The 24,568-nt window shown below is 45.9% G+C and overlaps 1 protein-coding gene across 3 annotated transcripts in view; it reads left to right on the top strand.

Annotated features, from left to right (window-relative positions):
* PDE4B (phosphodiesterase 4B) overlaps positions 1-24,568 on the top strand; it is a 197,659-nt gene that overhangs the window by 89,826 nt on the left and 83,265 nt on the right. The window contains exon 2 of one of the 3 annotated variants that reach the window (XM_050307441.1): positions 17,586-17,884. The exons of the other annotated variants lie outside the window; for them this stretch is intronic. Within the exon in view, the coding sequence (XP_050163398.1) occupies positions 17,838-17,884 (47 nt within the window). The 5' untranslated portion in view covers positions 17,586-17,837. The remainder of the gene's footprint in view (positions 1-17,585; positions 17,885-24,568) is intronic. 3 annotated transcript variants of the gene reach the window in all.

Genomic DNA, 24,568 nt, shown 5'->3' on the forward strand with positions numbered 1-24,568 from the left:
GGTTTCCATAGGATGGACCTGCCCTCTCTGCTGGGTGGCTGTGTTGGGGTTGGGATGAACCACTGACTGGTGCTATCAGATGTCCTGAACGGAATGGGAATAGTGCTGGGCCCTAATGATGAGTAATTAGGAATCTGTTTTAAATTGCACTAATTGATTAAACAAAATTTCTTTTGAAAGGGAATGTTAATTCACCCACAGGCTGGAGTTCCTCAGCAAAGCTCCCCTCCTAAGGCACATCCCACCCCTTGAACATACTCTTCTTTCTGGACTTGGGACTGGCAATGTCGAGTATGTTTTCCCCAGCAAATGAAGTTCTTGGGGGGGTGTGTCAAAAGGGAGAGGAAAGCTGTGGGTATTCATGGAATCACAGAACTGTTCAGGTTGGAAAAGACCTTTATGATCATTAATTCCAACCATTCCCCCAGCACTGCCAAGGCCACCACTAACCCGTGTCCCCAAGTGCCACATCCACGCAGCTTTTAAATCTCTCAAGGGATGGGATCTCCACCGCTGCCCTGGGCAACCTGTGGGCTGGGCAACCCTTTCCATGAAGAAATTATCTCTAATATCCAACATAAACCCCTCCTGGTGCAATTTGAAGCCCTTTTCTCTTGTCCTGTCACTTGTACCTGGCAAAGGAGACCCACTCCCACCTCACTCCAGCCTCTCTTCTTGGAAAACTGGCTGCTGGGTCTCCTGCCACTTGGGAGGGAGAGATTTTCCAACTGCTTTGCCTGTTGCTTCTCCCAGGCACTGCTGGTGTTCCCTTGGAACTCCATATCTGTGACAACTGCCTATGTCCCCCATGCTCTTCCCAAAAGCTTCCTTTGATTTATCTCTGTTGAAGGCCAAGTTGAAGACCAGGGCTGGTATTTTTTTAATGCCAAACCACCACCAGACATTGCTTAACATTCTCAGCAGTATTGCTGTCTTTAAAATTAAAGCTTCAAAGGTCATTGGTCCTTGTTTCCTTTGAAAGAGCAGTGGGGTATATAAATAGAAGTTTGTGTTTTCCTCAAGCTGGGGGTGTCCAGGCACCACTGTCCTCACAATCCTTAATGTTATTTCCCACTGCCTTATTTTTGTTGTAGTAACAGAGATGAAAATACGTTGTTTTGCAGAGAAAAATCCTTCTTTTGTACAACCCTGCCATGTTCCAACCTCACAGTTTACTGTTTAGGCATCAGAGGCAGCACTCAAACCCTGAAGAAATTGTTTCAGAGGTCTCAAAGCTTTAATTTGATTCACTTTTGAGCTGGCTCAATGTGCTGAATCCTTGCTCGAGTCAAGTCCACTCTTTCTTCTTACATGATCTGTGCTCATGAAAAATAAATATGAACCGTAAAAGAATCGGAATGTTTGTCTTACAAAGTTTGTCTTGCTTGGAATAACAATGTAGTGCCAGGGATTCAAGAGCAGCAGGGATGCTTGGGGAAGTTTAAGGAAGTTGATGCATCTTCCTTTAATATGCAGGAAGTGGCTGTACCCACTGAAGTTGGATGTGTTCAGGCTTCTCCAGAAAATCACTGGATTGCCTGGCTTTGCCATACACTGATAAAGTCTTTGGTTTTTCATTTCATAACTCTGACTAGGTGCTGATTTGGAAAATATTTTGTTACTATAAGGGAAACTACTCAACAGAGAAAAGGCAGCCTTGTACCCTGTCAGCCTGAGGAGCACTTTTGTGACACGTCAAATGAATTCCCACCACTTCTTTTCCAACTGCCTTAACTCACACCAACATTTTAGGAACTCTTCCATATTGCTTGGCAGTTATTAAATGGGATTGCCTGAAGTTCTGGCTGTGTTCATTCATAGGTATTAATGAATTTTAAATGCAGCACACATTAGGATAGTTAATTTTTATTCCAGTAAACCAATTCCTCACCTTACATCAGCTCGCATCTTTGCGCTCTTCCAGCTGTTTTATTAATATTTATGCTTTCCCATAATGTATAAAGTTTATTTTAAGGATTAAAGTGTTGTTTAATTCTTATTTTACCTCACACCTTCCAGTTCACATTAAATGTTAGTTTACATATAATTTGCTGCAGTGCAAAAGAGCTTTGCTTCATGATAAAAGAACAGGGTCTAGTTTTCAGGAGTTATGCCTTTGCTGCTGCTGTCATTTTGATGCTTTCCTAATGTGATTTTAATATTTGTGTATTACTCGTGTTTGAAATAATGAATGTTAATACCGGTAAATTGCCACAAACAAAAAATAGAAAAGGTTATGGTTCATTATCGTGTTTGTTTGACTGAAGATTTTATTCAAGATTTTACTGAAAATACCTGTTAATGTTGTTAAAGTGTAGCTATAGAAAATTGCTTTCTAGTTTTCAAGGATTATGTGATTAGGATACAGGGAGCTGATCTCTTTTTTGAAGTCTTCCATCAGGGCCTTGTGGCTTTGGGCAAGTTGATCTCTGTGGTTCACCCACGTGTAGGGGAGAGGTGCAGGAATTCCACAAGAAAAATACATCTTGGAATCATGGAATCCAAGATTAGTTTGGGCTGAGAGGGACCTTAAGGACCATCTTATTCCATCCCTGCTGTGGGCAGGGACACCTTCCACTATTCCAGGTTGCTCCAAGCCCCATCCATCCTGGCCTTGGACACTTCCAGGGATCCAGGGGCAGCCCCAGCTTCTCTGGGCAACCTGTGCCAGGGCCTCCCCAGCCTCACAGGGAACAATTTCTTCCCAGTACCCCACCTAACCCTGCCCTCTGGCAGTTTGAAGCCATTCCCCCTTGTCCTGTCCCTCCAGGTCTCCAGCTCTGTATGGACTTCCTTCCCTAGGGGAGACAGTTTGGACACACTGGCCTGACGAGTGGGTCTCCAGCTCCAGGCTGGGGTTTCCCTATGAGGTGTGGGTGACTGTCCCATCCAGTGAGATCCATGTGTTGAGCTTTCCTGAGAGGAGCTGCCCGATTGCAGAAGCCCAATATGTGGATCCCAGCAGGGTGGGAACTATGTCCACTGTTCTTGGATGGATGCAAAAATAGAACAAGAGGCAGGTGAAAACATTCCCAGTGAAAAAGAAATTTGCAAACTGGCAGATTTGTATGGTTCAGTTGCTTGGAGTTGACTCTTCTGAATTTACATCCTTTTTAGGACCTGTTCTTAGTAACATTTTTAATATTCATATCACGTTGTATGTATTAAAGAACAACAACATTTTTTGGATGCTAAATTTTTAGCTTCATGAAATTCCTAATGAACTTCTTAATGAGCTACCAGGGCAATTAAAAAACCGGGCCTTTATAATGATTTGTGTCTCTGGGAAGATAGATTTCATGTGTGTGGGTGGGAAAGTTGGTCTTGGTGAGTTAAATTTTCAAAAGTAAAACTGGGCTTTTATTAAAAAGTATTTCAATGCTCCAGTGTGTCCTACTTCTGCTGACTGGGGTACTGGAGACATGGATCCACTTCAGTTTCATTATTTTTTAGAAAAATATGAGTTTATCCCAGCAATTGCCTTCAGCCAGATCTCCAGCCCTTGCTGATGGATCAGTTTTTCTGGGACAGATTTGCTGGTGCAGGTTGTCCAGGGAAGCTTTGGGGTGGAACGAGATGGGCTTTGAATTCCCTTCCAACTCAAACCATTCCAGGATTCCATGATATTCTAACAAGATCTCATTGAAGTCAAAGGCAACTCGATGTAGCAGCTACACTCAGATAAAGAAAGAGTTAAAAGTTAGAGTGCCATGAGAATAATACAATTGGAATCACAATAAATTACCTGGCTCAGTTATGAATGCAGGGAGGAGAAAATTCATAGTAAAAAATTGGAATAAAATCCATATTAAGCTGGTTTTGGTTTTTTGGTTGGTTGGGGTTTTTTCTTGGTTTTTTTTTTTTTTTTTAAACAAGCTGAATTATTCATGGGAAGCTGAAATCCCATGGAGGGGCTGCTGTGAGATTAATAACCCACTCAGCCTTGCTAATGTCACTCGAAGCCCCCTCAGTAGAATTACTGTCATGTACAATTAGCTGAACATTAATCTATATGTTACTGTTTTCTTGAGCAGAAATGACATTCAACTTGTTTGTTTCTGATTCTATTAACGAGATACAATTTCCACCTAATAGCAGACAGAAGATTGCCAGTTGCTCTTCAAAAAAAAAAAAAAAACAAAACCAACACATTCACTGGCCTAGAAACCCATTTTGTCCAATTCTTAAGTCTAAACACACCAATATAGGAGGGTAATGTCTTCCAGATGTGCTTCTCATGTGGAGGACTCAGAGAAAATCAAGTTCAATCCGAGTTTCTGTTCTCCCAGGTTCAGGGGTAATCTTGCAACTGAGTCTTGTCACCCCTGGAAATGCTCTTTTGAGTAGAGAAACCTCCACATTTTCAGATTTTCCCGTTTGAGATTTTAGTGGAGCTTTTGGATCACCACAGAAAAATTGGCCAGTATCCATATGTGCAAGAATCATGGAATATGCTGAGTTGGAAGGGACCCACAGGGATCATCGAGTCCAACTCCTGGCCCTGCCCAAGACACCCCAGCAATCCCTCCCTGTCCCTGAGAGCATTGTCCAAACACTCCCTGAGCTCTGCCAGCCTTGGTGCTGTGACCACTGCCCTGGGGAGCCTGTTCAGTGCCCAACCACCCTCTGGGGGAAGAACCTTTTCCTGAGATCTGGAAGAGAGACAGACTGGTTTTGCTCCTTGTGCTCCCACAAGGGATGTTTCTACAGTCCACATTGCCCTCCACTACATATACATGACTTTGACTTCTAACATGACCTCCCTTCTTTTTCATCCATAATGTGAAGTCATCTGTGGCAGCAAAGAATCAGATCTTCCCTAGAGACTGGAGGAATGACAAACATTAAGCAGCTCAGCATCCTATCATTCACAACAAGATGGTTTTCACACCAGCTGCTTCCCAGCCTATGTAATTTGGTGACAACTGGGGCAATTTTCTGTCTCAGCAGGTAGATTGTGTCTGTGCAGTGTGCAGAGCTGTGTACAGCCATTGTTTAGGAGGAGATGGAGAGAAGAGACAGGATATTAGGATCCAACTCCACTCTAAATAAGAGAATCTTTTCTCTGTGAACAGTGGGAGCTGAGCTGCACATCTAATGAAGCATTCCTTAGGCAGCCAAAGGAGTGCCATCTATCAGCTCTGAATTGTCTCCTTTAGGAGACCAGAAGCGTCTCTGAATTTTCTGTTGTTGTGCCAATTGCTTTCAGAATGGAGAAAAAATTTAATATCCAAGCTGCTCTTTGGGGGAAAGTACTGCTGTGTCCCACAGTGCAGCAATAATTGGGGTTTCAGCTGGGCTGGGAGTGTGTGGGTGACACCTGTATGGTCACATCTGGGCATTTGGGAAGGTCACCCCTTTGGGTTACCTGCCTTGCTTCAAGCAGTGAGATCCCAACACACTGGGCGTAAAGGAGGACTGGAACATGGAGATGGGGAAGGGCCCTGAGGGGAAGCTGTGAGAGGAGCAGCTGAGGGCACTTGGGCTGTTCAGCTGGAGGAGACTGAGGGGAGACTTCATTGCAGTTCCAACTTCCTGGGGAGGGGAGAGGAGGGGCAGGCACTGATCTCTGCTCTGTGGGGACCAGGGACAGGAGCCCAGGGAATGGCCTCAAGTTGTGTCAGGGCCGGTTTAGGTTGGATTTTAGAAAAAAGTTCTTCCCCCAGAAGGTGGTTGCCCACTTCAGTCTAACAGATGATCTGCTTCGGATTTTATGTGAATAATTCAAGAGTACATGTTCCAACTACAGCACAATTATTTCCTTTTAAAGTACAGTCTGGACACGTAAGAAAATGTAATGTTTCAGGACAGAACCTTGCATTCTCAAATGGTCATTCCAGATTTATCCACTGACCCCTCTCTATAGCTGTGATTCTTCTCAGAGCAGTGTATTGGTCACGAAGAGATTAAAACTCTGTTTCAGCAAGAAATTAAAGTGCATATTCAATATTAAACACAATTATCCTTATCCATAAAAGCCCTAAAATTCCCTTTTGTGTGATATACCTCTGTCTGCTCAACTGGTTCAACTCACAAGTGTCGTGACGCTTCCTTTCCTGTAAAATCACTCTATTTATGGTGGAAAAAACCCAAACCCACAGTGTAATGTTTAATCCAAAAGATGGGGTGGTCAGAGAATAAATCTTTCTCATTTGGAAACATTTATACAAGGAAAAGGAAAATCTATCCAAAGCCAGTGAGAGAATCTCCAGGGAACAACAAATACGAGTTAAGGGCTGTGAAACAGTTTCACTCCTGGGTTCAGTTTTGCTGTTTGAAACACGAGGTTGGGATTTTGTAAGTCATGTTTTTAAGGATTTTTTAATCTTCTTTTTAATTTTGTTTTTAATATTGTTTTTAATTTTGGAAATCTTGTTTTTACAGATCTATTTCCCCAATAGCCCAGTAGTGGAATTTACAGAAATAATATTTTTATGTTGAGTGCACAGCAAAAATACCCCATAATTTATGAAAGTATAAAACTTAACAATAAAATTAGAGAATGATGTAAAATTACAGATTTATAGAAGAAATAATTCTGTAATTCTTTTAATTATTTTTTAGGAAAAAATATCAATTTTACAGTAAGATTTAATCAATAACTATTTTCCATTTATATTTTCAAAACGTTTTGTGTAGAATTCAATTGGCTTCTTTTTAATTGAAAGGATAGAGAGATTTTCTATAGTTAAATCCACCAAGGAATCATAAGAAGAATAGATCTGGCCAATGTATTTTCAGCTAAACTACCCAATTTCTTCTATCTCAGTTCCTCAGGCCATATTTACATTTCCAGTGAGAAAGAATCTACCTACTCCCTCTGACTGTGGGGTTTTGATTCTCAAACTGTTTTCACGTTGTAGATGGAATCATGGAATCATTTGGGTTGGAAAAGCCCTCTGAGACCATGGAATCCAACCATCCCCCAGCACTGCCAAGGCCACCACTGCCCCATGTCCCCAGGTGCCACATCCACATGGCTTTTAAATCCCTCCAGGGAAAGGTCCATCAATCAAGTAATGTTATGTTGAGTTTAATGCAAGGGTTTATTGAAGAGCAAACGGTATTTGGGCAAAAGTTGGTGCTTATTGTGGAGCTGGAGTAAAGTCCTTGCAAGGTTCCTGCAGGTGCTTCAGCCTTTGAGGCCAGATGTTGTTTACAAGAGGTGCCAACAGCATGTTAATGGTTATTCAAGGTTTTAAACTCTCCTAAATTATAGAATCATTAAGGCTGGGAAAGACCTCCAAGATCAAGTCCAACCCTCAGTGAACGAATAAGTGTTACCTCCTGATTGTTTCAGGTTTTTTTGGCACTTAGAGATTTCCTTTTAACCCAGATGCAGAGCATAAGTGAATCCAAATCTACCAATTTATATTCTCTTTAAATGGGCAAGCAATTACATATCTTAGCACAATTCAGTGGGTTTATTGTTTGGGTTCATACAAAGACTTACTGCTCCAATAATTGAGACAAATGTGTTTTCATTGGGTTCTATTACTAATAAAATAGTTGTGATTTAACATCTTGCTGGCTAAAAATAACCAGACCTTGGGCCTAATTACAGAGTTTTCTTTTGCTTAAGATTGTGTGCACGGTGGAGGTTGAAAGGGTTTGTTTCCAAGGAAACAAATGCACTGCACTTCTCTTGCATCCAATGTTTCCTGTAAGAGATTGCCATCACCAGGCTCCCGGGAGAGAGAAGTGTTGGGAGGTGGAACCTTTTTTTAACAACACCTGGCTTGGCGTATTCCTGAAACTGGGAAAAACTTGTGGTTTTCTCAACTTGCTGTTTGGGTTCATGGAGTTTGTAGTGTCAGTGTACCAGTTCTGGTGTCTCAGGTGTTGTCACCCTGGCTCAGTGGGGACGCTTTGGTGCAGGTGTGCCAAGGGCTCCTGGAAGAAGATGTGGGGCTGCAGCAGCAGCATCTGCAGGTATAATAATAGAGCTGCTAATTCAAACTGCAGCTCTACTCCTACATGGCAAGGGCTGGTGGTTGTAAACTGAAAGAGAGAAGATTTAGATGGGTTATTGGGAACTCTTGGCTGTGAGAGTGGTGAGACCCTGGCACAGGTTGCCCAGAGAAGCCGTGGCTGCCCCATCCCTGGAAGTGTCCAAATCCAGGTTGGACATGGCTTGGAGCAACCTGGGCTAGTGGAAGGTGTCCCTGACCATGGCAGGGCGTGGAAAAAGATGAGCTTTAAGGTCCCTTCCAACTCAAAGCAGTCCAGGATTCCATGATTTTAGGTAGACATATTTTTATGGATCTCTACTGTCAGGTGTAACAATTCTGCCTTTAGCAGATGAGATATGAAGAAGGGCAGAGCAGTGCCAAGGGGAGATATTTCCCAATTCCTTGCCCATTTCTCTGAAAATCAATTCTGTCAGAGAAATGGGAGCAATATAAATTGGTTTGAAAAGTGTTGTAATGGGCAAGAAAACTGGAAAGAGTCCAGGTGCCAAAGCCCAAAAGTTTTTTGTGTGACTGGAGCTGGAGGGGGTTTTGGAAACCTTTAGAAAGAGCTTGTCTTCTCCCTGTTCCTGAGATGATATTTAGAGGGTAGGGAACGTAAGTGATAAGGAGTAACAGTTAAATATATCCACTCACGATGCCGAGCTGTGACGGGGACTATTCTGAGATACATGAGTAAGGCTCTCAAAGGGCTTCAAACTGTTCTTTTTCATCATATACCACAGGTCATCCAGGAAGCCCTAAAGGGGCTCCATAAGAGCTGGAGAGGGACTTGTAAAGTCATTATTAGTTTTTATTTTTTAATTTTATTGTCTGGGTGGAACCTACTTGGAGAACACGTACAACCAGACAGAATTTAAAGGAATATCTACTTTTATTACCAACAGAGCAGCTTCAAAGACAGAATGAGGATCAGCTTCAGGTGAGCAGGTGCCCCCACCTGTCATTTAGAGGAGCCCTGAAGGCTTTTCCATCACGTGCAGTACAGAAGGTGTTAGCCCAGGTAATGCTCATTTCCCTACCGTTATTTCCAGCAGTGGAAAAGCATCGAATTCCCAGGGTAGGGCAGCCTTGGGGGATGCCAGTGTGTGTTACAGCACCCACACACCTCGCCCACCTCGCTGCTTCTCCCAGGGGATCGGACTCGGGATTTAACAACCCCCAAAGCATCACTCTCTCTGAACAAGGTGAAATTTGTGAGTTTTCCCAGTAAAGGCTTTGCAGGCAACCAGGGAATCTCACTATCCAAGAGTGTGAGCTCTGCCAAAGCCCCACAGAAAACATGCATTTATGCTACTGAGGTTTGGCATTATGACAACACTTTGAAAGAGAAATGACATTGCACATAGTTTAATACATACATATCCACTTCACAGACTCACAGAATCCCAGAATAGGATTGGAAGGAACCTTCAGGATCCTCTAGTTCTACCCCCTGCCATGGGCAGGGACACCTTCCACTAGCCCAGGTTGCTCCAAGCCCCATCCAACCTGGCCTTGAACACTTCCAGGGATGGGGCAGCCACAGCTTCTCTGGGCAACCTGTGCCAGGGCCTCCCCACCCTCACAGCCAAGAATTCCTTCCCAATATCCCACCTAACCCTGCCCTCTGGCAGTGGGAAGCCATTCCCCCTTGTCCTGTCCCTCCAGGTCTTGTAAATGGTCTCTCTCCATCTTTCCTGTTGGCCCCTTCAGGTCCTGGAAGGCCACAATTAGGTGACCCCAAAGCTTTTCTTTTCCAGGCTGAACAATCCCAGCTCTCACATCCTTTCCTCACAGCAGAGCTTCTCCATCCCTCTGATCATCTTAATGCTTCCTCTGGGCTCACTCCAACATGTCCATGTCCATCCTGAGAGGAGGCAGAAATACCCACAGCACACCTGAGTCCCCCTGGAGCTTACCCTGGTCCTGGCTCAGAGCAAACTCTTGCCCTGTTCTGTCTGTATTTCTGTGAGCTGTTCTCTGTCCCAGGCTTTTAATAGCAAAGCCAGGCTTACTGTGGGCAGCCGACTTTGGGAAACGTTCTGGCACATTCGCTGTTTTCAAATTATTTAAAAATTAGAGCAGTTCTGAATTTTCACAGTTTTGAGCAGGCCAACATTTCCTGGCTTGGATGGGTGCATAGAGATGTGTGTTAGTCTGCTGCTGGAAGTTGAAATGAGACTTGTATCAATATGAAAAAATAACTATTGCCAATGTAAGTTAGTTTTTGTTACAGCAATGTAATACATAATTGAGAGGGGAGTTTCTGTATTCCAAAGAAATAGAATTACAGACTGGTTTGAGTTGGGAATGACCTTAAAGCTCATCTTGTCCCACCCCAGGAGGTGGTGGTGGCCATTTCACCTCCAAACAAGTGCTAAGTGGCACATTTGCAAAGATTTGGAAGCTTCTCCTGAGGGGGTTCACTTGGGATCACCGTGGTCCTGGTGGATGTAGAGCACTTGCTTAAGTGAGGAAGCCTGTGGAGAATGTGATTAAATTTTCCTGCCTGTTCTGGGTCTTCCTCTCTGTCACGAAATCAGATGTAATAGGAAATATTTTAAAATATTTTCATGCAGATAGATTTGTACTCAAAGGAACTTGAGAGCATGATGGGAGTTAACATTAGGGGAGAGAGCAGAAAGGAGCAATCTGAGTGCCTGAGGAAACTGCTGCTTCCCCTGTCTCCTGTCAGGAAATAGCTCCTTAAGTACTGTGCTGAAATTGTCATCTGCTTGTTTTAACACAAAATGCCATCATGTAAAAATACCCCTTCTTCACTCAAGGAGATGTGAAAGCTCTTGAGAACTACGGCTGCAAGGGTTGGAGACACGGAAAAAATGTTGAGGGTTAGAAGTCGGGATATTATAACCTATATCACAGGGGCAGTTATTTCATTCCTTATAAACCAGTGCTGTGGATGAGGTCTAGGAAAGCCAGAGAGGCTCGTGGCTGTTGAGTGCCCTCCCACCCATCACCCTGATCCTTGGATCACGTCTGGAGATCCATTTCTTTATGGATCCAAGTTCAGCTGTAGATGCTGACGGCTAAAAACACCACATCAGCGCCCAGGGCTGTGTTTGTGGAGGTTTATTACTCATCCAGGAAACACCAAGCCTGGTGTGGGGCTGAGATTTTCTCCTGGCCTGCAGCAGGGAGTGGGAAGATGGAAAAGCGTGCCGGCATCGGGCGTTTGTTCGACATCTGCTTTTCCAGATGGCTGCACTGATGGAGGGGGACCCAGAGTCACAGCTTGGAAAGCTTGAGAAGCCTCACGATGCTTCATGTGTTACTCTGAGATGTCTCATCTCTAATAATCAGTCTGCTTACAGGTGATGGTACTCTGATCCACAAGGAATTTGTAGCCTGGAGAAAAAGAGGCTCTGGGGGGACCTTCTTGCTCTCCCACTCCCTGGCAGGAGGGGGTAGCCAGGTGGGAGTTGGGCTCTCCTCCCAGGGAATAAGGAACAGGAGGAGAGGAAACAGCCTCAGGCTGTGCCAGGAAGGTTCAGATTGGACATCAGGAGGAATTTGTTCATGAAAGGGGTTGTCAGACATTGGAAGGGGCTGCCCAGGGAGGTGGTGGAGTCCCCATCCCTGGAGGTGTCCAGGGAACGACTGGACATGGCACTCAGTGCTCTGGGCTGGGGGACAAGGTGGGGATGGGGCACAGGTTGGACATGATGATATTGGAAGCCTTTTCCAAACTGAATGATTCTGTGATTCTATGAATTACAGCACTTTTCCCCTGTTACTTCATTTAATTTTATCCAGAGAGGAGCCATCAGTGCTCCTTCCCTATCTGAGGTAATACAGCGACTGCTTTCCAAAAATGTGGAGCATCAGGAGTAAATAAATTTCCTTTCAGGGATAAAGTTTCTGGGAGTTTGTGTTTCCGTCAGATAAATGGTGCTGGGGTTTGCTGTAGTCACTTGCTGTGGGAACTCACATCCCCTGCAGCAGCTTCTGCACAAATTGCTTTGCGAAAGCTTTAGAGGTTGGAAGTAGCCAAAGTGGAACATAAAATTAAACCTCCCTAAAGATACAATAAAATGGGAGATCAAGATCTAATCCAGATGGAAACCTGCTCAGCGCAGGCACTTCTGCGTGCCTCTCCTTTCCAGCGCTGAGGCTTTGGTGCGCTCCTCCTAAGTGTGTATTGTAAAGATGTCATCATATATATGCTGTTGATATAAAATAGATAAAAACTCTCCCACTAATTAATTGCCAACTAAGTGAGTGCTGAGACCCCTTGGAGATGGTTGTGGAGAAGGCGGTGCTCGGTTTGCTCAAGCCAGCTGCCGTTGTTGATTCATTTTGTTATGTTCTGTGTTCTGCTGGAAACTTGTCAGGAGCCTTCACTGGGAAGTTGCAGGGTGGATTGAGGATCAGCAAGATTATTTTTCCTTCTTTTTTTCACCCTTGTTTTAGTTTCCTCTGCTTCTTGCACAGGCTCCCTCTGACTCTTTCCCACTTACCCAGCCCAGTCTGGTGCATCACTGGTGGCTCTCTGGGCTCTGTCTCTCAGATTTAGTCCGTTTGTGTGAACTGTTTGCTTTGAAACGCCTCCTCTTCCACGTTAAGTTCCTTGGCTTGAGTGGTACCCATCTGAAAACATGGTTTTATTTATGGGAAGCGGATAAGGAAAGTGTTGGTGAGAAAGATGGAGGTGAAGTGTCTGCTTTGAAAAGATGAATCTTCCTGGGGGGCACTTCAGGTTTGTGTTTGTGGAGGACAGATTGAGGGTAAGTTGAGAGCATCACTCCAGAAACTGCAGTTTCCTGCTGCCAAATGACTTTTAGTGATGCCATTTTTGGAAAACATCAAGTGCTTGTGCCATCTCCACACAGTATTTACCCAGAGCTCTGTAGACTGAGACCACTGTGACTGTAAGACAACACGAGGATGCCCATCATTCTGGAATGAGTCCAGAGGAGGCCATGGAGATGCTCTGAGGGCTGGAGCCCCTCTGCTCTGGAGCCAGGCTGGAAGAGCTGGGGGTGTTCACCTGGAGAAGAAAAAGCTCCAGGGACAACTTAGAGCCCTTCCAGTGCCTAAAGGGGCTCCAAGAGAGCTGGAGAGGGACTTTGGACAAAGGGCTAGAGGGACAGGACAAGGGGGAATGGCTTCCCACTGCCAGAGGTCAGAGTTAGATGGGATATTGGGAAGAAATTCTTTCCTGGGAGTGTGGTGAGGGGCTGGCACAGATTGCCCAGAGGAGCTGGCACTGCCTGGAAGTGTCCAAGGCCAGGTTGGATGGGGCTTAGAGCAACCTGGGCTAGTGGAAGGTGTCCCTGCCCATGGCAGGAGGTAGAAAAAGATGAGCTTTGGGGTCCCTTCCAACCCAAACCCTTCTGGGATTCAGTGATTCAATGACTCTCTTTCAACATCTTTGAAACAGCCCTGGCAGAGGGGCAGGGACTGCACCATGGGGGGGAATGAGCCCCAGATAGTTGAGTTGACAATGAAACAGCCTCATTGCACTGGCAGGAGGTTCAGTGACCCTCTCCCAAATGAATGTGTGCCTCCTGCAGTCCAACACCTGGCTCATCCCACCCCGGTATCCCTCAGAGGTCTCTGGCACATTCATTTTGCAGAAGAATCTGCAGGAGACCCAGGTTTTGGAGCTGGGAATTTCCTGGCACTCCAAATTACCTGCAGGTTCCAAGTCACCTTAGAGCAGGGACAGCTTATTATTTGCTGACTAGAATTCCAGAATTCAGGAAAAACAGATTATCTGAAAATTATATTTGATGAGCTAATTATGTTGAGTGGGTCTATGTTTTATGATCTCATTTCTTAATTAAGTATATTTCTCAGTATTACATGGAAAGTAGTGTTGTTTAATGTAAAGGTTTGCAATTTAATGCTTCTGGAGCTCTTGGGCAGCTTGTTTGGGAGGGGGGAGGAAATTAGAATTGCAAATTAGTATTTGATCATTCTGAATCAGTGTGGCCAGAGAGAAGGAATGAATGAAAAACTGCTGCATGGCTGAGGAGCTGCTTTGGAGCATAAGCAATGCACCCTTCCCAAATCAATAAATACCTCTGTGCTCCCCATAGCAACCTGTGGCCTTGGCATGTGGCAAAAAGACCCCAACAATTTAAATACTGGGAAAAGGATCAATGCTGCTCTGCAAAACAGACAATAAAATCCCATGAGCAGCAGGGGGGAAGTCCTTTTTGGGGTGGTTTTCATGCTTTTGATGATCAGCTGGGATGTTTGCAGGTTATCCTGATTATGTCACTGTTAGCAAGGAGGAGAGAGCCACAATATGCCTCTAAACATTTAGTGCTTATTTATCTGGGGTGAAACCCCCAAAATGCTCTTGCATTAAGTGTAGAGTCTTTTAATCTGGAAAGAGAGAGCATCCAACAGGATTATTTTGATACTCCACACTTCTGGTTTGTCTCAAAAATATCCAAAATATCAGCTGATATTTCTCAGGCTGCGCCTTCCTAGGACAGGGAACATTCCCGGGCCTTCACAGCGACCTGCTGTGGATTGAGGGAATGAAGGTTCCGAGGTGCTGAAGGGCCTGCAGTGTTTCAAGGCAGCAGGAGAGCAGGGTCGGCTGTGCAGGAGCTGCATTATGTAACTTTGCTGAAAGATGTGGAAAAAATAAACGTTCAGGGCTGGTTTTCCCGTTTTTTGAGGAGTCTGTGCAATCTTTCACAAAGCAGTTGAAGTTTCCCTGGAGGAGCATCAATACTGGGGCTGCCAGGAGGGCCTGGTGGGAGCAGGGCTAATCATTACTAGGGCTTACAAAGCCATTTTAGCTGCTAATTAATAAATATATTAAATATGTAGATGTGGCTGAAGATCAAAATGAACAATTTGATGGTTTTTTTGAAGTGTGTGGGAGTAGGAGGGAGGGCACTCAGCGGTGCACAGGCCCAGAAGTGAGGGAGCAGTGGGTTCTGATCACAGCCCTGAGAGTTACATTCATTTATGTCATGTTGATACTGCAATTGCTGGTTTTTCAGTTGGGTCTTTAGTGGAGGATAATTATTCAACTGTCTGAGAAGCTCTAGGAGAAAAAACCAAGAGAATGAGTTATTATCCTTCCCACCCAGCCACTGTTTGATTACTGCCTTGTTCCCTGCAATTAGCCACATCAAGTTCAGGATGCTGGATGAAGGGAAAGGTCAGACTCGTGAATGGAGGTGCCATAAAAGTGGGAATGGGGAGGGAAAATGCACACTCTCAGTGTGGTGGGATAGAAAAGACGCAACAGTGCCTGGAACTGTCTGTTACCAAATTAGCAGGGAGTTAATTTTGACTTTTTCACCAAGAAGAATTTGAATAATGTTCGTGGCTAGCGTGGCAGATGTTCATTCCAGGGGGACATCCTGGGGTTTTTTTGTTCCAGGCATGGAGAGGGGAGTGCCAGGATAAGGGGAATGGCTTCCCACTGCCAGAGGGCAGGGTTGGATGGGACATTGGGAAGAAATTCTTCCCCATGAGGATTGTGAGGCCCTGGCACAGGTTGCCCAGAGCAGCTGTGGCTGCCCCATCCTGGAAGTGTCCAAGGCCAGCTTGGACAGGGCTCTGAGCAACCTGGGCTAGTGGAAGGTGTCCCTGCCCATGGTAGGGGATGGAATGAGATGGGCTTTGAAGTCCCTCCCAGCCCAAACTCTTCTGGGTTTCTATGATTTTCATGTTTGTGTATGTGTGTATTTATGTCCATCCATGTATGTTTGGGGACTTTTTCTTATATAAGGTGCATCATTCTGTGGTCTACACAAAATCATTTGCCACCGTGTGTAAAACTGGGTCCTTTCAAACCAAATTACCACAAGTGGAGGTGCAGCAAAGCACATGAGAGGTGCAAACTGTCAGTGTATTGATTATCTGTACTCAATGGCTTCACTTGCTTTTTATACTTCTAAGTTGCCCCTTTTTTAATATATTTTTTCTAATGTCAGTAGAATACAAATACAGTTTCATGTTTCATCCACAATTACAGAAGAGAAGCTTAAAAGAGTCTTCCAGTCTGGAAGACTCTTTTCTCAGCTCTGACTGCCGGTGCAGGCGACAGGAGTTTGAGTTCGGATGGAATGACACTGCCAGTCTCCTCCTTTCCGTGTATTTTGAAATTGGATTTGACATCTTAATTACTAAACCAGTTCCTCATTCCCCTTTCTAGTTGGGAGTTAACTGCAGGGCGGGGTGGGCTGGCAGGTTTCAGCTCTTGGTTTATGGATCCTCAGAGAGCTGTGGGATACAATTCCCTACTCTGTGCCCTGGGCTGCTGGTCCTGTGCTGGCCCCTCCTGCTGCTTTGGGCACCCCCTCCCTGCGGGTAGGGAATGTTATGCATCGCTTATAGCTCTAATGAAATGTAAAGCCCATTTTACACCCATAGAAATCCCATTTATACATCACCTATAGAAATCCCGCTTGTACCTCACCTATAGAAATCCCATTTATAGATTTGCCGATGCCTTTGATTTCAGCTGGTGATAAAATCCCTTCCCTTGGTTGTCAAGGTGAAATGTCTGGGGACTTCAGAGGCAGGAAAAAAAAAAAAATCCAGCGAAGGCAAAATTTGCCGGTGCCTCCTGCGCATTCCTTGACATTGAACTTTTTGTTTCCCAGGCAGGAGGAAGTGTCGCATCCAGCCCGGCCCCATTAGCGTCCCCCTCCCTCGCCCCCGCAAGGTGCGGGTGGGCGGAGGTGCAGCCTGGGCAGGGACGCGTGGGCAGATCCCTTCCAGCCTTCCCGGTCCGTGGCACTGTCGCCGCTGGAAGCGCTTTCATTCTCCTCTGTTTCTCCAGCTCTCCCTTTATCCCTGGATCCCCTCCCCGGCTGCGCGTCCCCGGCTCGGGCTCCGGCGGAGGTGCGTGGTGGGGGCAGGATTTTGGGAGCTGCTCCCCGTCTTCCCACCACCCACCCCCTGACGTCGGGATGCACCAGGGAGCTGTGCCGGGTTTGATGTTTAGCGGCGGGATTTAGATGTAAATCTTGTAAAATTCCATTTTATGCAGAGATTCACAAATCTGCTGTCGCTCATCGGGGCGAGGTCGCAGCTGCGGAGGTACCTGCTCCGAGGATTCTCCTGCAGGCACAGCACCTCGAGCCGGGCTGGGGAGGGCTGGAGAGGCAGTAGGGATCCTATCCAGGGACACAGCCCCGGTCCCGAGTGGCGGGAATAGCGCAGAGCACTCCCCTCTCCGTGCAGAATGACCCCTGGCAGGGAGCTGGAAACCCTCGGAGAGCTTTGCTGCTGCGTCTGGTTTGGTGGGATGGATAAGCCAGGCCTTTTGCCACAGAGACCTGCTCCCTCCTGCCTGTAGCACCTCACCTGGATGGGGACCTGTGTCCCCACGTAGCTGCCTGCACCCCTGTCACCCCGGGAATACCATCCCTGGGTTACACAGGAGGGACCCGGGAGCGGAGTTTCTGCAGCATCAGAAAACTTTGATTCAGCTGTGAAGGTGCTGAATGAACGAGGGATATGACCTGGAAAGGATAAACAGGAAAAAGGGGATGTTTCTCCAGCTTTGAAAAGCCTTGCCTTTTCCCCCCCCTCCCCGTCTCAGGATCACTGGAAGGGATTAAACAAATGAGAGCAGGAAACTGCAGTCAGGGTTTTGCCAGAAATAGATTTATTTTTTCTTTCTTCTGCTAGAAATGAAGAAATATGGGAGTCCATAGAGGCTGTTCCACATGCACCCTCACATTTTGATTGCCAAGTCATTTGCATTCGTATATAAAGTGACATCCACCCTGCAATGGGAGTTGACATGTAATCACAAAGAATAAAAACTCCTGGAAACATCTCCGTGCCACTGATACAACTTCAGAAAGATACAAGTTTGGAATAAGCAGGAAATGTACTGAATATTTTCGGACGAGTAGAAGAGAAGTCTCATCTTGGAAGATGTTAAATATTAATATTTTACCTAATCGCCGTCATTCGTGGATTTGGTGAGTATTCCATGGCTTTGTCTGGATCAGAGCAGTTCTGGTGGGCAGAAGAGCTTGAAAGTGGTGATTTTACCTTGGTCAAAAGCAGCTGCTGAACGGGAGCGTTAAGGGGGTGCGTGTTCCTGGAGCTGTGGCATTGTCAGGTTGTTTAGTGAATATTTTCTTTTCTGATCTTTCCTGGTCAGATTTTGATCTGGCAACGCACCCTCACGAATCACCTGGTAATTGGGGCTGTGGGAAAAGGGTGGGGAAAGGATGGAAAATTTGGTGTTGTGCTTGGTTGTTTTCATTCTAAGGTGTGCATGAACTGAAATTTTCATTTAAAAATTGATGAGTCCCTAAAATGTTCTTTCGCTTGAGTGATTTTGCCATGCTACCTCTGTACCTTCTCCAGTCTCTTGTCAACTACTGTTGCATTTTAATAAGCAGATGGAGCTGCTGCTGCTGCCTCTGCTCTGATCTGGCCATGGTAGGGCAGAGGGAGGGGAGAGGGAAACTCCAGAGTCGTGTCCTACCACGGGTGGCGCAGGATTGGGTTTGATAGACGGGACCAAAATGGGTTGCATTTTATAGGTAAAGACCTGCTGTTTGAGTTCAGGGATGAAACCATTGGGTAGTGTGATATACATGGTCTTCTAGTGTGGCTAATCTATGTAGTCCTTAAGGATACAGAATATAGAGATAATTTTATATCCTAGATATTCAAATGCTGATTCTGTAATCGTACCTATACACAGAAATATTCTGCTCTTACATAGCGTTTATTCTACGTAATCTCATTATTGCTTATAATCGTTTAACCTCTGCATTAGGCTCTGGGATGAACCTATAGCTTAGTATTTGTATATATTAATGGAAATATTGAGGCTCTGAGCCTTTAAAGGCGCTGTGGAATGAGAGGGTGAGATTCCCTTCCCCAGAGCACAGCCCGCTCCTTGAGGAGAGACGGGTGTGGTGTTTCAGGGACAGGAGAATGGAAAGGTAAATATTTAGAGAAGAGCAAAAAATGCCTTATTATATTGTTGGAAGACCTCTGGTGACAGCAAACCTTCAGAAAGGAAGCCAGTGGAGGCCCCTGGAGACACGGAGGCGGCGGGGAGAGGAAGGATGGAAGGTCCCACTGGTTGCTTGAGTTCTCTGTGCGTGGTGCTGCCTGTCCTCCCTTCCCAAGGGCCCTTCACGGTGGTGTGAGCTTTTCTTGATTGAAACCCCAACAGTGTTTGTCATTACCCTGAATAAAATGAGGGCTGTGTCTTCCTGATGAATCGTTGGAGAGCTGAGGTGAGCAATCGCCTTCCTCTGCCACGCCGTGGGCTGGGGTGGACGGCAGGGTCCTTCTTCCTGCTGCTAGTGGTGCCAGCTCTTGTGGCTGCTCCGTGCTCAGCAGGGTGTTGACAGCAGCGGTTCCTCCCCGGCCAAAGAGGTCCCACATGTGCCAGGTCTGAAGGACAGAGATAAATGAGGATTCCATGGCTGTGCCTGACACAGCAGCAGGTGTTGCTGCTCTTCAGCAGAGCCTGTATCAGAATCATGGAATCCTGGGATGGTTTGTGTTGAAGGGACCTCAAAGCTCATCTCATTCCACCCCCTGCCATGGGCAGGGTCACCTTCCACTATCCCTGGTTGCTCCAAGCCCCATCCAACCTGGTCTTGAACACTTCCAGGGATGGGGCAGCCACAGCTTCTCTGGGCAAGCTCTGCCAGGGCCTCACCATCCTCACAGGGAAGAATTTCTCCCTAATCTGTAATCTAAACCAACCTATCTTGGAATTTTTACCATGGCTTTCCCTTGATGTTTTGCAGGGGGAGTTGGTTTGATTTAGAAAGTTCATCATAAGGAGGAGCCCTAGTAAGCTGAGACAGAGGAGTATGGGACCAGGAGGAAAGGAGTGGGAAGTGTTAATTGATTTGCCAGACTTACAACTGAAAGGAAGAGGAGAGACTGTGTACATTAGTTATGGACAGTGGGAATGTCTGTGCAGAGCAGAGGGAGTTACGGAAGTGTTTCATTTGGAGAAAGGAAAAATACATTCTGTGGTTGTAAGAGCAATATAAATAATTTCAGCTCTAGAAATGAACTGAAATAACACTGAACAACACCCTAATCCTAAGAGGGAGGTTTACTAGGGATGGGCCCAGGGGACAGGTCATTGCCATTGACCAATCAGTGAGGTTTCAGGTAATTAAAAGTGGACAGCTCAAAGGGAGCCTTGTCAGAATATGGATTTATGAAGGAGGGGATGGGGTTATCCTATAAAATTCACTTCACCTGTGCATAGGTGGAAATCAAACATATTCCTCACCCCATGCTGGCCTTGTTAGTGTTAGACTGAGTCTTGCCAATCCTGACCTGTGTAGCCTCTTGGTTGCTTGTTCAGAGCACACATCATGGCTGAGGCTCATGAATTGCTGTTACACATTTGCACTGCAACTTCAGGCATTTTTTTCCTCTTGAATAAATTTTTGTTTTTCCTCTGAGCTTCTTCTTCTGCTGTCCCATCATGCATAAGCAAAGTCTTTTAATTAGAGCTTCACCCTGATTTAGTGGAAGGTGTCCCTGTGCCCATGACAGAGGATGAAGGGACATGGTGACCCCCATGAAGGGTCCCTTCCAAACCATTCCATGATTCCATGGAGCACCATGTTCTCCTCCAAGTTCAGCAGAGGTGCTGGTGGTTCCTATCCACACCTGGACAATGTGGGAGATCGGTCACTGCAGATTTTTGGCGGCAGAGAGGAGACCTCTGCGCTTGTGCTCTGCCTGGTGTGGGACGTTGGAACGTGTTTTGGGGCAATGGAAAATGGTTATGTGCAGTTGGGATTGCAGCAGCACATCAGTCCCTGTAAGTGCCTGGTGGTGAAACAGAGGAATTCATGGCTGGTGCTTGTTTGTAGGGCTGATTTCAAACTCTTGAATTCAGGCTGAACGTTGTGTTGGTGGGGGAGCAGAAACTGTCATGATATGAAGTGGTGGAACAAAAACCCAGGGCTCTGCTTCGGGCTGCCAGCACAGGGATCTCAGAGGTGCTCCACAGCCCCCCAGATAAGGGCAGCCAGAGGGGCAGGTCCTCTTGGCGTATCTTTGTGCTGGAATAGAAACATGTTTATCAGAGGGGTGATAACCACAGGATGCAGAACAGCCACCCTGACCTTAATTCTTTCAGCTCACTTGATTCAAGTGGAGATGTTTGCAGTTGGATGTGAGGCTGGAGGTGTTTCTCATAATGTGGTATTATAGAGAATCATGGAAGCTTTTAGGTTGGAAAAGCCCACTGAGACTGTTCCCCCAACACTGCCAAGGCCACCACTGCCTCCATGTCCCCAAGTGCCAAAACGAAATGGCTTTTAAATCCCTCCAGGGATGGGGACTCTACCACCTCCCCAGGCAGCTCTGCTAGGGCTGGACAACCTTTTCAGGGAGAAATACTCCCAAATATCCAAGCTAAACCTCCCCTGCTGCGACTTGAAGCTGTTTCCTCTTGTTCTGTCCCTTGTTACCTGTGAGAAGAGACTGACCCCCGCCTCACTTCACTGACATGAACTGACTTTGATTTTGATATTGAGTTTCAAAATACTCAAGGTTGGGTCTGTGATTATTTAACACTCTCCAATGCTGTGGACTAAAATCTGCTCTACCTTCAAGTTACCTGATTTTCCTGGGTTTTAGCCATAACTTTAGATGTACTTCAAACATTTTGGTTGTCTTCATGTGTTAATTCCGTAGCCTTCTATAAATAGGCAGAATTTCCAACAAAGAAATGATTTGTATGCAGAAGGTAGATTTGAGAGACATAACTCAGAAATCTGTAGGCACAATTCAGAAAGAGAAGGCCAAATATTTCTCCTGTGCTCACAAATGCCTGTAGGAAGCACAAAGAACCCACTGTTGAGATGTGTCTGCAGCAGAGACAATGCCTGGCTGAAACAGAATTTTTAACAATAAAATAATGGGGATTTAATTGGCTCCGAGCAGTGCAGTGTTTGCTTTGGCTGTTTGGGAAGCTGGTTACAGAGGGATGTGTGTGGAGGAATGGGGTTGGTATTTAGTGACCTTTCCCTTCCCTTCTCTTCATGCTGTATCTTTTCAAGTTGTTCCTGGCTGGATTTTCATACTGGTCTTGCAAGGCAGAAGATAAGAGTTAGAGTGTTTGAGGCCGCTCTTGACGTATTTACATTACCATATTTCCATTCATTATCTTGACTTCCAGGGAAATAATCTGTGTAACTTCACTTGGATAGGAGACTTTTTAGCCAAGTTCATGTGCATCTCTATCTGTCACACACATGAAGTTGTTTTTCCAGTCTATTACTCCTCCTCCTCCTCCCTGACTTGTCCAAGTCCCAGCAGTCTGCCCTCCCTGGCTGCACACACCCCTCCATGTGCTGGTCCTGTCGGGATGAGCCTGGATGGAGGAGCTGCCTTGGTGGGTCAGCAGCTGCTGCTCCCCAGCCTGGCTTTGGTGGTGTCTGTGAACACCCTTTGGGGTAGGTCATCCAGGATTAACCAGGAAGCCAAGATGACTTTCTCCAGGTTCACATGAGTCCAGAAGGATGTGGAGCTGCTGGAGCAAGTCCAGAGGGACCATGGAGGTGTTCTGAGGGCCTGAGCCCCTCTGCTCTGGAGACAGGCTGGGAGAGCTGGGGGTGTTCACCTGCAGAAGAGAAGGCTCCAGGGAGACCTTAGAGCCCCTTCCAGTGCCTAAAGGGGCTCCAAGAGAGCTGGAGAGGGACCTGGGACAAGAGCCTGGAGGGACAGGACAAGGGGGAATAATTTCCCTCTGCTAGAGGGCAGGGGTAGATGGGATAGTGGGAAGGTATTCTTGCCTGTGAGGGTGGTGAGGCCCTGGCACAGGTTGCCCAGAGAAGCTGTGGCTACCCCTGGATCCCTGGAAGTGTCCAAGGCTAGGTTGGATGGGGTTTGGAGCAACTTGGGCTAGTAAAAGGTGTCCTTGCCCAGGGCAGGCAGTTGGAATGAGGTGAGCTTTAAGGTCCTTTCCAGCCTAAACCATTCTGGGATTCTCTGAATGCAAAAAGAGGTCTCAGCATTTTCTAGGAAGTTCTGGGGCTTTTTCCACTCTTGCATCTTAGCAGGCTTAGAAATGCAGATTCCTGTTTCTAAAGCTTTATCAGGATTTCCTTCATAAACCTCTTCTCCAGAGGCTAATAACTGGGATACAGATTTCTTTTAGCTCCAAACTCACTGGCAGATTAGGCAATCTCAGACAGTCAGCTGGTACAGTGAACAACACGATGGAAAAGGGGTTTCATCTCTACAGAAGAATTAAATGAAATGTAATAAGTGAAATTTCGGGTTCCTACTGACCTTTGTTACAGACAAAGAATTGCAAAAGTTGAGTGATTATTTTTTTTACAGCCTCCACAGCTTGTGATTTACAGTTCTGCCATCCTGAGAACAGCTCTCCGTTCCCCCTGAGCCAGTCCCCTGCAATTTATCCCCTTTGCTGATGGGAATAATGAAAGAGTTATTCCAGGGGCCATGAACATTCCCATCCAGTTACCCTGCCCAAGTTGCTTCTGCACAGAATAAACCCAGGTGCACCCTGTGTAGGAGCTCCCTTGCCAACACAGAGCAGGACAGATGGATGTTAGGCACTGTCCTCTGCTCCCCAGCTCCAAAGCTCAGCTGGAATTTAACCCTGAGAACTAAACAAAGGCTTTTGCTATAGGTTTCCCTGTCCTTGCTGACATCTTGCTCAGCCCTGGGTTGTCACACGGAGTTGTCACCAGCAGCCGTGGTGTTCACTCCTTATGCAGACAAGAATCCTAGAAGGACTTTTCAAAGATTAAAAATCTTTCTTCACAAACTGCAAGAACAAATCTATAACCATTATCCACCTCCTATTCCCACTGGCTCTGTCCTGGGAGCTCTGGATTGTGGCAGATGGATGTCAGTGCTTGGCTGCCACCAGATTAGAGCTGTGTCAAACCAGACACTGCTCAGGGAGCATCTTTGCTGCTCATTTTCAGGGCAGGCACATAAAAAAGAAAGATTCTGAAGCCTTCCATCATAGAATCATGGAACAATAGAATCACAGAATTGTGGAATCACAGAATCCTGGAATAACAGAATCATAGAGTCATGGCATGATAGAATCACAGAATCATGGAATAATAGAATCATAGTCATGAAATCACAGTCTGTTTTGAGTTGGGAGTGACCCACAGGGTCACCAAGTCCAGCTTGTAACACAGAACATCCCATTCCACAGAATATGACAGTGTTGATAACATGGGGGTTTTTATAAGGGTTGGGAAGTTAAACCCTAAACTGTCTGAATTAGAGCAAAAAGAGCCATTCTGTTACCTTTGGAAGTACAAAGAGTGTCCTTCCTCAGCATTTTTATCACAGATCACAGAATCACAGACTGGTTTGTGTTGGAAAGGACCTTGAAGATCCCCTCATTCCCCCCACCCCCCATGGGCAGGGCTGATCCCTGATACATGTTATAATCACAGTTTATTGATTTAAACACAAACTCGATAAAGGGACGGGAAAAAAGGATTAAAACAGCAAAGGTTTTACGAGAGAGAGAGAGAGAGAAAAGCACCTCATTTTCATTCTGGTGAATGAGCTGCGGGTTTTTCATTCTCCCAGTTCTGTGGAGTTCACCAGACGTGCGGGGCTGGTTTGAAAGCTCCCGGTGACGTCAATGGAGCAGCGAA

This window comes from Myiozetetes cayanensis, unplaced genomic scaffold (genome assembly GCF_022539395.1).
Source record: "Myiozetetes cayanensis isolate MyiCay16 unplaced genomic scaffold, myiCay2020 scf12, whole genome shotgun sequence".
Lineage (NCBI taxonomy): Eukaryota > Metazoa > Chordata > Aves > Passeriformes > Tyrannidae > Myiozetetes > Myiozetetes cayanensis.